Genomic DNA, 16,481 nt, shown 5'->3' on the forward strand with positions numbered 1-16,481 from the left:
GTTATATATTCTAACAGGATTCCTGCTGTGTGATGCATCATTACCTCAGTTCAACAAATGAAAATACCCCCGTGAACACAAAGGATTTATTTGAAGATCAGAAAGTATTATATAATGGGTCCAGTCTCTTATTTGACAAACTAAACACAACTTCAGTTTTTTGTTGTTATACATCCATCATGAAGAAACGCAGCAAAAATATTCCGCTCACCCTTCGTTTCCTTAAGGGATGCACAAGTTTTGGTAACTGAAAACCGAAGCTCTACCAACCGGACCTAAACCATATTCCAATTCAAACAATCACATTGCATACATTTTAAGTTAAAAAAAATAACCCTGCCCCCCCCCCCCCAAAAAAACAACCAAGCATAACTGGCATTATACAGAGTGACAGTGACACACACTGTCTATTTACATCCGTGTCCCAGGAGGTGATATCGGTGCTTCTAAATGACAACCAGAAGAGACATCCATGCAAGCTTGCATACTAGATACGAGACCTAGCTGGCAGCTAGATGACAGACCGTGTACGATCAGAGACACTGGGACGGCGGGGGGAACGGGGAAGGCCCTGCACTAAATGGTGTCCATTCCACGGAAGGAGGTGGTGAATCCGAGGCCCATGCCCCGCTGGGTGTGCGTCTGTGAGCGAGCCATCTCGTACTGAACGTCCAGGTTTCTAAACATCTCTTCTTGCTGCTGAAGTGTCTTTAGACCCTCTGCGTTGAGTGGTTTGGAGGTTTCGCCTTCTTCCTCGTCCTAATGGAACAAATGCGATGCAAACCAAACGTTAAAGCATACATAAGAAGGATGTAGAGTAAAACAAAAAAAAAGGGAAACTGCAACACATCTAAGGAATACATACTTTGATGCCCATCAACTTGCGAAATTTGACGTTTTGGTCCTTGTTGCCGAAGTTGAGCTTCTCCCACAACTCAGCGGTCTGGGATTTGTCCTTTTAAACAGAAAACAAAACAGAAATCATGCTTCACGCTTTCCGATTGCGTTAGGATTCACCCATTGTAAAGATCAATCAGTACCAATACAGCATAAACCTGGGCAAAGTAAATAAAAGGAAGAAAGTTCAACATACCCCTTCCTTCTTTCCTTGCCACAGTTTTTTCCGTTTCTTCTCTTGCTCGGCAAACTTCATGGGGTTGACGGCGGAGGGGTTGTAGTAGCTGGGCACGGCGATGCCCGTCTCTGCCAGCGTTCTGGCCTGGAGGGCGGCCATCTGTGCCGCCATTGCTATCTGGGGTGTGACCTGGGTGCCAGAGGCCAGAAGGGCCGCTACGTTGAGCACTGTGTGGGTTGCCATGGGCGCCGCTGCCGTTACGGCCTTGCATAGCAACGGCGTGGGCACTGTGAAGGAAGAGAGGCCAAAACCAACAGCTTAGAGGCATGCCAGCTGGAGTCTGGTCCTGGACAGTTAACCTGCTTGTTACTGACCTTTAGGGTTACTAAATATTATTTCTTGTCACAGTTAATGTTGAACTTGGTCCAATATTAGTTAGGGGACTGTCCTTGTTACTTGTATCTAATAGACAGGGCCGTTCTTAAAAGGTGATACAGCGGTGCAGCTCACTCAATGGGTTCTCACCTTTCGGCACTTCCTGCTGCTGCTGCTGTTTCTCCAGTATCTCTTTTTCCTTCTGTTCCTGTAATTTCTTGGCCCGTTCCAGTCTGGAAGCAAACGGGGGAGAAGGCTTCAGCTCAACGACCCATACGCTCAGCACTGGCACTCAATGAATCGTGTAGAAAAAGGAATAAAAGAGTTTAGGCTTCAGTCTCACAATTCCTCCAAGTTGTTGTTGTACCTTCTGGCCAAGGCTTCCTGGGCGTCCATGGCTGTGTTTCTGCCCCGGAAGGCAGGCGGACTTACAGAGACGCTCCGGCTCTTTCTACGCACTTTCTCGCTCTTCTTCTTCCGCTCCCTGGAGGGGAAGTGAGACGAAGACCATCAGTAAAACGTTGACATAAAACCCTTCAACACACACACACACACACACACACACACACACACACACACACACACACACACACACACACACTTCGGAAATCATAGTGGAGGCCCACCTGCTCTTGCTGCGGCTCCGGCTGCGGTGGCGGTGCTTTGACCGGGACCCCGACCGGGCCTTTCGCTTCCTGTCTCGGCTCCGTGAGCGAGACTTCTTCTTGTCTCGACTTTTGCTGCGGTGCCGCCTGGAAGCAGGAAAAACCCTTGCATTTCAACTCCACGACGAAGCAAAACAGTGACTTTGCACCATTCGGTTCACTTGGTGCTCTGTATAGTGGCTCCAAATAAGAGTCGGCAGGCGCTCTCGCCCCCCACAATACCTTTCAGACAAAAGGCCCAGTTCTATCGGCGAGCATCCCCGACACCCTATCAAAACTAAAATCAACAAATATCTCACAAAATATCGGGCCTCAAATCGCAATAATGATCACAATATTCTAACAAGAAAAGGCTCCATCCCAACTCACCTTTCCCGTGAGTGTGACCTAGAGTGGCTCCGCCCTCTGGAGTGGCTCCTCCCCCTGGAGTGGCTCCGCCCCCTGGACGGCTTCCTGTCCCCCTTGCGGCGGTGTCGCTCCTCGCCATTCTCGGCCGAGAGCCGGTCCTTCCCCCGCTCGCTCTGCTCCTGCTCGTCCAGCTGCTTCTTGTGAGACTTGGTCGGCTTCTCACAGTCTCTCTTGCGTGCCTGTATTAAGAAGAAGTTGTCTCTTTCAGGAAAATAGTGCAACAAAGAGAGTTAGTACCGTGGCTTAGGGCATAGGATACGCATCATATGTTGACTTGAAGAAGCAACGCCCTGTCCTTTGAAACACTGATTTGCTGAATTAACCTATTTTTTCCCCCGGTCCCCGCACAGGCCTAATCTGAAAGCTCTGTCTGGTGTAGCTATCCGCTCTGCCTGTATGTAGGGCTGTACCCGCCTGCATTTTCCAAGTTGACCCCGATACCGAACACATATTCCCTTCACGTGTCGGAGCAAAAGTACACTCGCATGAGCCTTTAGTTTACTTGTAATAATTTTCTCCTTCTCGCAATTAATATGGAAATTAATTCCTGTATCTTAAGCCTCTATCATATTCTATGCGGTATTATAATGAAACAAAAACTGATTGTTTTGCAGAGGAGTCTACCCAAGGCTCTCTGAACAATAATTAGACTAGTAGCCTTTTATGGTACAGCCATATGCACTATGTAGTATTATTTCTGAGCTTTAGCAAAAGACTCACGAAAGCCATTTTTATCCATTTGTATTTATCGATTTGATAACAGCTTGAGTGGAGCATTTCATAATGTTAACATATATATAATATTTTGGGCAAATCACTGACTGTTCTACAGTTTACCAATATTACAAAGGACCTAAATAAACCTTAATCTTTTGGATTTAATACAGTGCAGGATTCAAATAGGGATGGGCATTTTAATGATCGGTTGATCACATTTTAAAGATCAAATAATCGTTCATTTTAAACAAAAAAAAAGTACATCTAACTGTTCCTTTAAATTTAATTTACCATTTATTATAAGAGAAATTATAATATATATCCGACTCACTGATGATACCGCACTGTGGCTTATTACTGTGGCCTATTTAAATTATTTAGGCTCATGGCCTCCTTTGAAAGGATAATTTTTACTCTAGGCAAAGCGGCTCGCTATGTTTTTGTAAGGATAGAAAGATTCATGTGATGATTTGATTAATTATTCATATATACCATGGCATTTAAAAGGTCAACAACATCTGTTACTTTATCCAAAACCAAATAAAGGAAACAAGAGCAATATAAATCCATTCTATTCCTGTTGTGGAAATGAAATGTTATCAATTGAAAACGAAAAAAATATATAATTGATGAATTACGCCCATCACTAGCTGGAAAAGATGCAAGAGTTAATGCCATGTCTGACTTAATTCTGTAAGGCAAATAGGAGTTTGAATGGCAGATAATTACCTGTCCCCGAAGAAGACATATAATTTTGCTATGTCAGGAGGGTCTTCTGTTCAGAATCTCTTCGTGCATTAGCACGCTGAGTACGATTTATTGTAGAAATGTTATCATACGATCTACACAAAGGAGTCTTTACAGAAGTAATCTGCTCTTCACCATACAATGTGTCTACAATGATTGACATATCCAAAATGTTCCAAAGAAATGGAAAGCTTCCGGAGATCTCAATAAAGGTGTAACAAAAATAAGGCTTCTTGAACTGTCAGGAGGCACATTTCCCTTAAGAAACCTTAACTTATAAGTTTGACCTGGATAACACTCAGCTGAACAAAATATCCATACTTACCGGAAGCACAAATATAAAAAGAATGAAACTACTTCTAATGTTCTCTAGAATGAACAAATTAAATGAAGAATTACCTCTTTGCTCCTGCTGCGACTTCGTCTGTGCTTTCGGTCACCTGAAAACATTCACATTTTTAATTAAAACCGGGTTGGTAATAATACATCTACAACATCATAGTATGTATAGTTAAGATCAAGTAATATCAATTACTTATCTTGTCTCACTAGTTGTGGAAATCCCCCAAAACTCTCTAACGTGAATACAATATTATTCTTATTAAAGTACATGATTATAACAAAGTCACATTGGATAGTATTACCAACTTAAACAGTAGCTATAGTTTAGAGCAAGTTCTTGGCACTTGTTTCTATGAACATCCTGATATATTGTTGTTTCTCTTTCTTCTGACGTATGTACTTATTGTGAGTCTTTTTTGATAAGTGTCTTCTAGATGCCCTAAATGTAAATGTAACTTATGATAAATAATACACAGAAAAAGACAGTGAGGTCTAGTATACTGACGTTTTCGGTCCCTGGATCGCGACCTGGACCGAGAGTGGTGATGCTTGGAGCTCCGCGGCGACTTGGACGACTCCATGCTGAGAGGGTCGGAGCGGACAGCAGACGGCTTCTGCTCTGACCGTGCACCGAGACACTCACCTGAAACAGACACAGTCAAATCAGCATGGTCCATCTCTTTCCTGGTGAGCGATGAAGTTCCTCCACTGAGCATCAAGCTCTGGTCTGTGGCCTACAGCCCCTTAATCCCACCGTATACATCGTCTGTATCAGTCGTGTATACCGTTATCTGAGGAGCCAATGACCTCACAGATGAAGTACTCATAATGTAACCCAATGGTTAGTATCTTCCCATCGACCCTGACTCACTATACTTTAATCCAGATCAACGTACCGTTTAATCGATTCAAGTCGACCAAATGTGGAGTGAGTTGTAATGCGCAAATCTATTTTGGTTCACAAACTTTCCATGCACCGTTTTAGCAAGTCCGCCATACGATACAAGGCGTTTGCATATCATTCTGCGACTCATATTTTATTTGTCTAATCGATCATTTCAACTAAATGCAATTTTAAAGAGAGCATAGCCTGGTTTAGCCTTAGCTCGGAGGCTAGCCGTCCCTACATCCAGTTAGACGCCATCTTTAAGAAAAAGACGCATCATTCTAAGCTTGATCGCCGCTGTTCGTTTGGTGTTTCGTTGATGTTTACGCCGATTTATCCAGTGAACAGCTTACCTACTGAAGAAACTCGATGCTTGCAATGAAAATATTTACGCCCGGGCTAACGAAAGATCGATTGTAGCAGCGGCAGTTAGCTGTGGCGACCGATGGAGGAACTCAGCTGATCTGTTCCTGGTTGCCAGATTTGATGCAGACTTCAACACACAACCCCCGGGATACATCATGCAACTAATAATAAATTTAAGGCGTTTAGAGTTAGTATCGGGTTTTTATCTATTTTTAAAATCATCCTTAATAATTGAGTAATTCCGTGTGTCGTGTAAAAATGCTAAACCATTGACACCCATTTCTAAAAGTAGAGGTTACAACATAAGGTAACAAACAACATGACTAACCCATGGTTGTACAGTGGACACGCTTTGATAACGTCCTGACTTTGGAATAAATCCCATTCACCCAACTAACCCGTGGAACGAACAGATCCAATCTGGCCACCCTTGAAGCGTCGTCTATAAATCCGCCTCGATGCGTACGCGCAAGCATGGGATGAACTTCCGGTTTGAACCAAACCGACCCGCCAATTTCCAACAGGGGCTGAACTATTTGATGCACGAATTCGGAATAAAGTTAATAGTGTGTGTGTGACTCGTCGCCGGAATTGTAAACGATTACATCTAAATGCTTTTCCGCCCTCTAAAGAAATCCGAATAAACCCGAAGTTCAAGACGGCGTTGTAAGTTATTTGATAAGTATATGTCATGTTGATGTTTGGTTTTCATTAACGTCAGACGTCTGAGTGACAGTTCAGTTATCATCAGAGATACGCATTATAACGCTGATTGAATATTATAAATAATGTATCCCTTTTCTTAGTATTGCTAGCGGCTTGCTGTTAATGCTAGCACGTATTGATGTATATAAATGCGCCTAATCTTGCTCCTCCAAGCCAAGGGGCTTTCTACCATGTTGTCGGTGCTATGTCCCGTTACATGATTTGTTTCATCTAGTGGGTTGGAGAGACAATGTGGAGCGACGTTGAACTTCTGACCAACGAGGACACAAACTACTCCCGTTTCGGCCATGTGTCAAAGGAAGAGAACTGCAGTGGCTTGTACCAAGTGGACACATTGGTCAAGATATCAACGGCTGATGCGGTAATAACAATGTCCCCTCGCATATCCCGATGCTGCTTAACGCCCTGTTATTGCAGTATGATATGTTGATATATGATGTATGTTGTTACTGTACGAAGAAGGTGATGCCAATTCAAGAGTAATCAATGAGTAAAGTCGGCATCGATTACAAGTTCGTGTTGTTGCACTTGGTTCTATGAACATCCTAACTGTACCGACGGCGATACATTCTTCCTACTTGTTCTGACAAATGTACTCATTGTAAGTGGCTTTGGATGAAAGCGCGAAATTTACATTTCGGGCTAAATGCCCGAAATGTAAATTTAATGTAAAATGTAATGTTTTAAATTAGTCACTGAACACATACAAACATAACCTATTGAAGGTATATGTTTTCTGTCATGTAGAAGCAACATAAGCCTTATCTCTACTCCTCCTGCGGGTCAAACTGGAGCGTTGTCGTGGCTGACAGGACGGTCATCCTGTTTAACCAGACCTTCCAGACCATCCTGCTTCATCTTGACTTTGGTAATGTCCAACAACAAAAGTGTATTTAGTCAGTGGTGTAAAAGATGCAATTGCTGTTTGTTTATTTTGATGCAATTTTACATTTTTCTTACCCATCCATAATGAATGATTAATGAATGTATTTTCCAGAAACTGAGGTGGACGCTGTGGATGTTTGTCTGGAGGGCCAGTTCCTTGTGGTCTGCGAAAGAGTGGGAAATCTCCATTTGATCTATGTTCCTCAGAAGAGGATCCTTCTCACCAGGGTATGTATGAGAGCACTATATATGTGGACTTACAATTGTGTCTAAATAAAGTGTCTCGTATCACGTGGAGCTCATGCATATGGAGAGGCCTTGTTATTTCCATCCCCCCTTCCTCGCTGGGCAATAGTTTTTTCGCTGCCCGATTCTTTTTTCCACAAGGGTTTTCTCCATTAAGAATAGAAGTTGTATTAGAATGTATTTGGAAGCTGTATCCTCACAGTGATGGAGCCAAGTGGTCCTGGATGTTTGAATGCTGATTTCCTTATATTCTGCCCCCCATAGCCTTTGGTGCAGAGCCCGTCCAACATACTCCAGAAAACATTCATTCACCTCATCATTGAGGAGGATAAGAAATCCTCAGGTATGATGTCTGGACACCTGTAGCCAGAGGAGCTCTGCCCTCTAGAACCAAATGGAGAAAACAATACGACACATGTGTATTATATAAGTAATATAATGTATAACTGTAGAGGATAAAAAGGATAAATTCTGTTCATTTTTAGGTTATCATTAGTTATTGATGTCAACAGTTCTCACAAAGGAACACAGCCCTCTGAAAGACATTTTTATTTTTAGACACATGCATCACAGCGTTAATTTGCTTTAAATCGACCTTTCCAAACCTGTGTTTGCAGGGATATATCATCTTTTCCTCCTCATCAAGGATGGATTTTTCCACATCAAAAATCTATATTTAGTGAAAATCCAAAAAGGTAAGAAATTGAAACATTCACAAAATGTATGAAACGATTTGTGATCCATCTATGCTGAGTCTTGTCTTTATTTTCACCCTCAAAGCACTTGACACAAAGGACTTTGTGATCTTGAAAGAGGTATGTGAATTCATTGGCCGGTTTTGGACCAGAGACATTTGTTTCCATGGGGACAAATCCCTAACCAGGTGACACACTTTCAGGTCCAGTCAAGTATCAAGATCGACTTCTGCTCCACCAAGGAGTTCCATGAAGAGGGATGTAGTACTGCTTTGTTATTCACTTTAAACGGTGACATCCACTTAATGGTCGGGGTAAGTGTTTTCCATCAGTAATCAATAGTAATAATAATTTCCCCACACATATACAATTTTACATTTAACATCAAACCACTTCCTCTGAAAGAGACACATTTGAGATTTCCTCACCATTTGTGAGAGGGCAATAAACCAATAGTAACACTTTTGGTACAATAAACCATTGGTAACACTTTTGGAGACTATTTACTTTGGAAGTAGGCAGTAGATTCTCTCACAATCTATAATAAAATCCAGAATTTTTCAAAATACCCCGTATATTTATTTTCGACCCGACATACTATCCAGATTTTCTGCTTCGCATAATGGTTGAAAGATACGTTTTGAAAGCCAGTTTCGGTTTTCATATGGGTATAGCTGTCGCATACCTCATATCGATCATACCTGTATCGATGCAGAGGGCTTAACCTCTTATCAAGGTAGGGTTCACATCTAAATACACATTTAACAGGGGGATACAGACAACGTCTTGACCAACTGGATGATGGGCCCGGATAACTATACGATGTGCCACAGCCAAACTCTGGACTGCAGCATCATCCCAGGTAGCTAACACACAGATGGTCCTCTTTAGGTATCGGTCTCTGGTCATATATATACGCTGGACATATCGATGTAAGAATGAGTAATTGGAAACTTTTTATATTGAGTTCATCCAATGGTGTTGGTAATTAAATAGATTTATCTAAAATGTGTTTTACCTTGAGTCTATCTTTCTAAAATGCAGGTTTGTAAAGGGGAAAAAATGAGTCTAGAGAAATCATGTTGGATTTGAGTTTGTCCAATTGAGATGATCAGTTAACTACGATTACCCTTTTTAATGCAGGTATAAAGAAGATGGTGGTGGCGGAAAATCAGATCTATATTCTAGACACAGAGGTGAGTAATCTGTTTAGTGTGTGCTCATGTTGGCTCTCTCCTGGACTCTGATTGGATTGTGTTGTGATCAGGATGTACTCAGCCTTTGGGATCTCCACTTCCTGGTTATGATCTGGTCCTCACCGGATGACCCCATTCAAGATTTCCTACTGTCCACCGGGTGTGACTCCACCACCTTGACAGCGTACGTATTCATAGGTGTTTTTTTTAAATAAAAGTTTTAAATGTATTGTTGGCCTAATTCAAGAGGCACTGTTTCAATCTTGTGTGAACCCTTTTATGTTACAGACAAGAAAAAAGCAGCATGAAAATAATAACCTTGACACAGAAGAACAGCCAGGTGGCCTTTGTGAAGCTTTCTAGGCTGAATTCACATTCATGGGCCTTTTAAGTCCCAGCAGATGAATGGGGGATGTGTTTTAATTATTTGTTGTTTGTGTTGTAGATGTGCACCCTCAAAGTGTGCTCCCTGCCCTCCATGACTGCTCTTTACTCGCTAGACGTCTCCCCTACATCTTGTCTGGTCCAGACCAGAATAAACATGGTAAACCGCTGTCAAAGATACATTTGTTCTTAAACAAGTCGGATAAATGGATAATATATAGAATACAGTAAAGGGAATAATATTTATTTTAAAGAATTTACTTATGTTTATTGCATTATTCCACATATTTTTCATTCTTATTATCAAATGCTTAATTTCGTAACATGCCTGCTGTCATTTGCCACACACCATTTAAAAAATGCCATTAATTGCAACTCCTCCTCGTTTTCGTTTTTAGGACACTATTTTCTTGGTTGAGGGGATTCCTGAGCACTCAGACAGGTAAGGTGGCTTTTATGACCTCCGTGCCTTCCTTGATCACTTAAGTAACATATAAATACAACTTGATAGTAATATTTATTAGGGCTGGGTATTGCCAGTATGGGTATTACCTAAAGTATCAATACTGGGTTGATACTTTAGGTCTTGATTCGATTTTGATTTGACATTGATCCAATTGCTTCGATATCGATTCAGTAATACGTGCAGATGATAAAAATACCTAAATATTATTTAGAATTAACCATTTCAAAATGAATTAACCATTTCATTGTGCTTTAACTAGCAAAAAGGGAATACACCATTGTATAGTATTGTTCCTGAGCTAAACTTGCAGCATTAAAGTAATAATGATAACATGGACAAATGTGAAATGGCATGTACATTTAGGCATACTTCTAGATTACAATGACTGAGTATGCTTCTTTTTTCTTTTTTTTTAATGTAAATAATCTAGAACAAATAAATTGCAGTGCATTGATGAATCGATATTTTTACCCAGCGCTAATATTTATTATAAGATGTCTGGACGGCTGGCTTCCCACTTTCTCCTCCCAACTTATTAAAATGTATCTCTGCACTTAGCTGTTAATCTTTTGATGTTTTTCTCTTATAGTCCCAACCAGTCGATATCTTCGGTTGTCATGCGATGCCTAACAGAGGCTTTGCCAGAAAACAGGTCAGTTATCTTATCTATTTATTCTCTTACTGCAAAAAAATAAATAAACACAAACATGTGCCAAACAATACATATCTTTCTCCGACATGTCGATTGGTCCCAGGCTCAGTCGACTTCTCCACAAACACATGTTTGAGGAAGCTGAAAAGTTTGCCATAACCTTTGAGCTCGATCTCGAGGTAAGTGTTGCTCTGCCTTGGAAGATGAAATGGCATTTACCTTTACATTTTTCTGAACATTTGAATCAAGACGGCAAACAGACAGAGCTTTGAGATGTCTTTGTCTTTACGTTATTTGCTCCTGGGTGTATGGAGCTGACTAATAGCTGCACTCCTTTTCAGCTTGTGTACAAGGTGAAGCTGGACTTTGTGTTGGAGCAACTGGCTTCTGCCTCCGTGGGGGGCTACGGACAGGACGTCTGGTCAGAACTAGTGGAGGGGGCCAAGTCAAACCTCGCGAAGATCGCGGTATGTGTGGTGGTGATGATGTTGCTGTTTTGACAAAACTTTGATTTCAATAGTCAAGCAGGATAAAAAAAATCGCAATCTAAATCCGCAGGCTCCATTTTACCCAATACAGTTATTATAAGTGATATTCGATGCCTAAGCTCTCTGCGTTGGCGGTGCCCAGGATGAGCAGTACGTGGTGGAGTACTGCCTGAAGGCCCCCTGGCCCACCTTCCAGACGGCGGAGAAGATGCTGGGTCACACTGCCGAGCGCTTCTCCTCCCTGCACATCCAGGAGGCCCTGGCCAGGCTGGCCACCTTCTTCAGCCTCCACGGCCCCCAGAACTTCAAGTACGCCCCGAAGCACGCTTTACCGTCACCTGCTTTTAGGTCCACCGTGGGATGGTCTGACTCCACTGATGCATTTGATCTCCGATTGTGGGCCTGACATTTAAAGCGTATATTGATGATACGGATACTGGCTGAATCGACCGAGAGTGATTGTTCGCACTGTTCTCGTGAGACTGTACTCGTCTCTACACCAGCCTTAGGGACGGTTGCCTCCTGTAGGAGGCCGTAATTTGTGTAAGTGACTCTTATAAGAACACCTTTTGTAGGAGGCAGGTACAACCATCCTATTGACAGGTGAATAACCAGAAAGACGGTGCCGTTTCTGTATGAAGTTATTATTGGAGCGAGACAAGTGATCGTTTTTGCAGTGTACAAGTCAGCAACTTCTAAAGCATTTTTCCACTTTGAATTCAAATTGACTGATACACACGTGTGACTATTTTCAGGTGCTCCCACAATACTTTCCTATTTCTGTGGTGTTATGCTAGTTCCATGTGAATGACTGTCTACCGTGCGACCTGTGCCTCTTCTCTGGTTCCCCTCAGTGGAATCAGCTGGATAGAGTTCCTGAACAGCACAGACAACATGGCCGAGGTCCAGTGCCAACTGAGGGAAGGGGACCTCAAGGGCGCCCAGCTACTCTGGCTCAGACACGAGGTAATGCAGAAATATCGTTAGCCTCGTAGCATAATGGTCTAAGTCATATTTAAAGGTTCATCTTGTATTTAGCATGAAAAATCAGTCAAACAGACGACTAAAGGGCTGATTATTGTTCCACGTCGACGCAACGCAAGGGGGTTTACGGACCCCTTATGCCTTGCGGAACCTCCTTGCGTCCACCGCAAGAGACTAACGTGCGCCTCCCAAAAAAATCGGAACCTTCCGTTGGGGCGACGCAGCATCAAGGGCTGTGATCGGTCCGCTTACTAAAAACCCGATGCAGGACCAAAACAGGTTCACGACTGCATCAAAGTGTTCGCGGGGTCACTGCGTTGCGTCGACGTGGAACCATAATCAGCCCTTTAGGCAGATAGTGATTATGGAATGTAAAAAGCACTCTGATTGGCTTAGGACATAGCCAATGAAGCACAGTGATTCAACAGCATTAGGAGCAAAGAGTTAGATATAAAAATAGGGCCAAAATATGATTTAGGCAAGGCTATGAGGCCAACGATATGTAAATGAGCTAACCCATCTTAATTCTGGAACCGTAGCACAGTTATGTCCAGGCCGTTTAAGGCTACGAGCTAGTTGAAATGTGACGTGCTGCACCTTTTTAAAGCGCGTGATTGAATCACCGAATGTAAATGGATGTGGATGACGTGAACAGGGAGAGATCGCACAGAAGTTTGACGAGGCTGCGCTGGAGGCTCTGCTGGGGGCCATCCCGGAGGACCTGCCGTCGGCGGAGCTCTGCGCCTGGTTCAGGACCGTGGTGGTCCCCTTTGTCAGGAGGGTGCTGCCCAGAGGCCAGGTAGGGTGCTGGTGGCTCGGGCGTGTCGTTCTCTCTGCTGTTGTTTGGACAACACTGAATCTCTTCCTCGTGTGTTCTGTAGAAAGTGCTGGCGAGATGGCTGGAGCAAAAGGCGAGAAATCTGGAGTTGACTGAGAAGGTAGTAATGGCTTGTGTTCATCTGAGACACTGCAATACAGTGATGCAGTGTTCTATTAATGAGTGAGTGAGTCCATTACATAGACAAAGAATATAAATATCAGGCTACTAGTGAGGGTTAGTGAGGATATCAGCTTAAATAGCAAGTAATAGTGGATGCAGCAGCATTTCCTTATAAGCGTTTTTCTCCATAAATCTGTTCCTCTTTAAAGCTAAAAGCTGTAGTATTGTGCAAACTTCCAATTATAACACTTCAAACATTGAATGTAATTGACTCTCCGCTGATCAGATGGCATTTAGTGATGACTGTATACCGTTGTCCTAGGTTGCCTGGCCTCTTAATGGACTGGAGCTGGCTGAGCTGGGTCTGCCGTCGTTATGGATGTGGATGCGATCTGTAAGCTGGTCCCTCCACTCCCTTTTTTGTACTTAGGTGCTGATGTTTACGGTATAGTTTTGTGGAAGTATCTTCATGGTAATATATGCCGTTTCTTTTCATACTTAAACTTAAATTCAATTCTCTAAAAAGAGAATTGTTTTGTATTATTGTAAAAAAAGATACCGTCAGGAAGTCTTGTGATTGTTTTGCTTGTTGCGTGTTTCCAGGACAACGCCTACGGTGCGGAGGAGGTGGCGAACCTCAGATCTCTGGTGGTCAACCTGCGCCAGCTCCTCGACCTGCACCGGAAATACAAGTGTCGCATCTCCCTCTCTGTGTTTGAGAAGGTGTGTGTTTGGTCCACATCCCCAGACAGTAGAGTAGCCCTCCCCATCTGTTGTGTGTCTGAAAACTGGAATTAGTGATTTCTGCTTTTATAATAAAATTGTGTTTTGATTGAGATGTATAGATCCAAGTGCAAGTTGGGACTCAATCAAAACACAATTGAATCAAATGGTAAATGGACTGCATTTTTATACAGCGCTTCTCTAACCAGTGGCCACCCAAACGGCTTAACAATATTGGCTAACATCAACCATTCACACACACATTCATAAGCCTTGCGTCAAGCACGCAGGGCGACAGCCGGCTCGTCGGGCAGGGTGAGGTGTCTTGCTCAGGGACACCTCTACACCAAGCTAGGAGGAGCCGGGGATTGAACTAGCAACCTTCCGGTTACCAGCCAACCCGCTCTACCTCCTGGGCCACATGGCGGGCGCGTGTAACAAACAAAGCAACTGCTGGTGAACTAACAATGCAAACCAAAGTAGACTATGTTGGCCACTGAGTAAGAATGTGCCTGGTCCTCGTTCCTTCGCGTGGCGCAGGGCAGCGCGCGGAGCCTGGCCTACTTCATGCTGGACAAGGTCCCGGCTCCGGAGGTCATCCCAGAGACGGTGGAGAAGAGCGTCCGACCGTACGCCCTGGAGCAGCAGATCCCCCTGGACCAGCTGCTGCTGCACTACATCAAGGTCAGCGCTGCGTGGCCACGGGGGCGTCTAGATGGAGCCTCCGCGGAAACGAGGGCCACTCGGAGGGCCACGCTGTCGGGCCCTCACTGCACCTCAGCCAGCCTACTCGTTTAAATTCTCGGCTCTTTATATTCTTATAAGATAAGAACTTTATTTATTCCCATACATGAGATATTCACTTGTTACAGCAGCCCATGGAATATAAAAAGATCCAATAATGAAGTAAAAAATAATTTGTACATGTAATATATAAAGTGTTTATTTACTGCGTCGTCTAATGGCATCTTAATCTTGGCCTAAGGCCACGCCTGTTATTTAAGATCCACTCACCAAACCGCTCCTTGTGCGTACTAAAACCTTGAGCTGATGAAGTTAGACCCCTTGCTGTTCCTTGAGTTGTATGTGATGGAGGGCTGGGCCATTTGGCCTAAAAATAAAATCTTAACCAAACCCGATTATCGATTTTAATCTATATTTTTTCTATAAATGACATATATATATGTATATATATTTTTTTAAGTTTGGATTTTATTGTAAGATTAATATTTCACTCTTTAAAAATATTTCCTTTTTCAATAATCGATTTTCTTTAAAAAAAAATAGATTATTGACCATAAATTTGAATTACGATTAAAGATTAAACAGACGATAAATCGCCCAGCTCCAATGTGATGTTGACCTCGTGGTTGTGGCCCGGCTGCAGGACCTGTTGGAGCGCTGCCGCTCCCAGACCACCAGTCTGTTCACTAACTGGGAGTCGAAGGCTGTGGCGGTGCTGGACTGCATGACGGAGACAGACGTGAGTCCTCAAGCACCGTCATATCAGCACCCTTCACTTCGATGGAGGGAGGGGGTTTTAATAAAGAAGAGTTATGGTGATGATCAGTATTATTGTTGTTGTACCTAGAGGTAGGGCGGGCCGAATTCTTCGGTTAAATCGATTCATTTGTTTTCCTTCCTTCCGACTGTTGTGAAATGTCTGAACCATAGAGACATTTGCATCCCTAAGTGAACCCGCTGAAACAGCGGGTTCACTTAGGGATGCAAATGTCTCTATGGTTCAGACATTTGCATCCCTTAGTGAACCCGCTGTTTCAGCGGGGATTCTATTTATAAATGTGTTTTGTGCGGAGAGTTCGGGGAAGGAGGGGTGTGCTATGACCCACCACCACTTGTGTGATGTTATTTCTTTTTAATTATTTTTTTTACATTTGATCATTTATCAATAATTATAAGTCTGCGGTCTTCCATCACCACACATTCACACCGGGAGACCCCAGAGCCTGGTTGTAACCCTCCCCCTGGCTGTGTGTTCAGCTGAAGGTGGAGGCCGTGCTGGAGGTCATGCAGAACGCGGTGGTGCCGTGGAGCGACGTGGTGGAGAAGCTGGTTCAGAAGTACCTGGAGATGGAGGGTCCCAAGTACAGCATTCACTCACCCTGCCCCGCACCCCAATGTCCCCTCGTTATTCAGTGGTGTTCGCATTTATACAGTATGGTAACAACAAGCCATTCCAATGATCGACATTAGTGGCATAACCAATATTTCACCTGCCGTTTTGTGTTTTTGAGTTTTGACTTGCTCTTTCTGAACGTGTTTTCCTTCTCTAAACCCCTAGACAAAAGCTTTTAAAAGAAAGGTACCATCTAATGGAGATTACAAAACTCCTCCGAGGCTACGGGATCCGCAACTTCAACCTCTCCAACAACACAAACGTTATGGTGAGTCTGTCCCCACGTCTCAACGACAGTCACCGGCAGTCAGCCTGTGCAGTTGATATACTAAAACGAACCAGAGTCGGTGTGATAGCGCTCCTGAGCATGGTGTTTGT

At 43.3% G+C, this 16,481-nt stretch overlaps 2 protein-coding genes across 4 annotated transcripts in view; one reads left to right on the forward strand and one right to left on the reverse strand.

The window, feature by feature from the left end:
• Nucleotides 1-102: 102 nt before the first annotated feature.
• Nucleotides 103-5,688, reverse strand: rsrc2 (arginine/serine-rich coiled-coil 2). 2 transcript variants are annotated; one of them, XM_079759000.1, is made up of 10 exons: nt 5,569-5,688; nt 4,835-4,972; nt 4,387-4,427; nt 2,485-2,702; nt 2,077-2,202; nt 1,818-1,934; nt 1,601-1,683; nt 1,094-1,362; nt 866-955; nt 103-759 (listed from the first exon to the last, which is right to left on the reverse strand). In XM_079759000.1, the coding sequence occupies exons 2-10, from the start codon at nt 4,908-4,910 to the stop codon at nt 577-579; spliced, it is 1,203 nt and encodes a 400-aa protein (XP_079615126.1). In that variant the 5' UTR covers nt 4,911-4,972; nt 5,569-5,688; the 3' UTR covers nt 103-576. The 2 variants fall into 2 exon arrangements, with proteins under 2 accessions (XP_079615126.1, XP_079615125.1); XM_079758999.1 differs by having other exon boundaries at nt 1,794-1,934.
• A 410-nt stretch (nt 5,689-6,098) lies between these two features.
• Nucleotides 6,099-16,481, forward strand: part of kntc1 (kinetochore associated 1) — a 31,479-nt gene continuing 21,096 nt past the window's right edge. For both annotated transcript variants that reach the window (XM_079730601.1, XM_079730602.1), the window contains exons 1-27: nt 6,099-6,247; nt 6,522-6,668; nt 7,055-7,175; nt 7,305-7,420; nt 7,703-7,781; nt 8,056-8,133; nt 8,219-8,253; nt 8,337-8,447; nt 8,902-8,995; nt 9,277-9,329; nt 9,401-9,513; nt 9,618-9,669; nt 9,775-9,873; nt 10,112-10,155; nt 10,769-10,831; nt 10,935-11,010; nt 11,173-11,298; nt 11,462-11,628; nt 12,174-12,285; nt 12,959-13,102; nt 13,185-13,241; nt 13,566-13,637; nt 13,847-13,966; nt 14,507-14,650; nt 15,354-15,449; nt 15,968-16,071; nt 16,269-16,371. In XM_079730601.1, coding sequence (XP_079586727.1) covers nt 6,537-6,668; nt 7,055-7,175; nt 7,305-7,420; nt 7,703-7,781; nt 8,056-8,133; nt 8,219-8,253; nt 8,337-8,447; nt 8,902-8,995; nt 9,277-9,329; nt 9,401-9,513; nt 9,618-9,669; nt 9,775-9,873; nt 10,112-10,155; nt 10,769-10,831; nt 10,935-11,010; nt 11,173-11,298; nt 11,462-11,628; nt 12,174-12,285; nt 12,959-13,102; nt 13,185-13,241; nt 13,566-13,637; nt 13,847-13,966; nt 14,507-14,650; nt 15,354-15,449; nt 15,968-16,071; nt 16,269-16,371 — 2,511 coding nt within the window. In that variant the 5' untranslated portion in view covers nt 6,099-6,247; nt 6,522-6,536. The remainder of the gene's footprint in view (nt 6,248-6,521; nt 6,669-7,054; nt 7,176-7,304; nt 7,421-7,702; nt 7,782-8,055; nt 8,134-8,218; nt 8,254-8,336; nt 8,448-8,901; nt 8,996-9,276; nt 9,330-9,400; nt 9,514-9,617; nt 9,670-9,774; nt 9,874-10,111; nt 10,156-10,768; nt 10,832-10,934; nt 11,011-11,172; nt 11,299-11,461; nt 11,629-12,173; nt 12,286-12,958; nt 13,103-13,184; nt 13,242-13,565; nt 13,638-13,846; nt 13,967-14,506; nt 14,651-15,353; nt 15,450-15,967; nt 16,072-16,268; nt 16,372-16,481) is intronic.

This window comes from Pollachius pollachius (genome assembly GCF_949987615.1).
Source record: "Pollachius pollachius genome assembly, chromosome: 1".
Classification (NCBI taxonomy): Eukaryota; Metazoa; Chordata; class Actinopteri; order Gadiformes; family Gadidae; genus Pollachius; species Pollachius pollachius.

Coding starts and splice junctions, on each gene's coding strand:
- rsrc2 (XM_079758999.1), bottom strand. CDS start 4,910: ATGGAGTCGTCCAAGTCGCCGCGGAGCTCCAAGCATCACCACTCTCGG. Junction 2,203..2,484: donor AGGTCACACTCACGGGAAAG/GTGAGTTGGGAT, acceptor TCCTGCTTCCAG/GCGGCACCGCAGCAAAAGTC. Junction 1,935..2,076: donor CGGAGCCGCAGCAAGAGCAG/GTGGGCCTCCAC, acceptor CTTCCCCTCCAG/GGAGCGGAAGAAGAAGAGCG.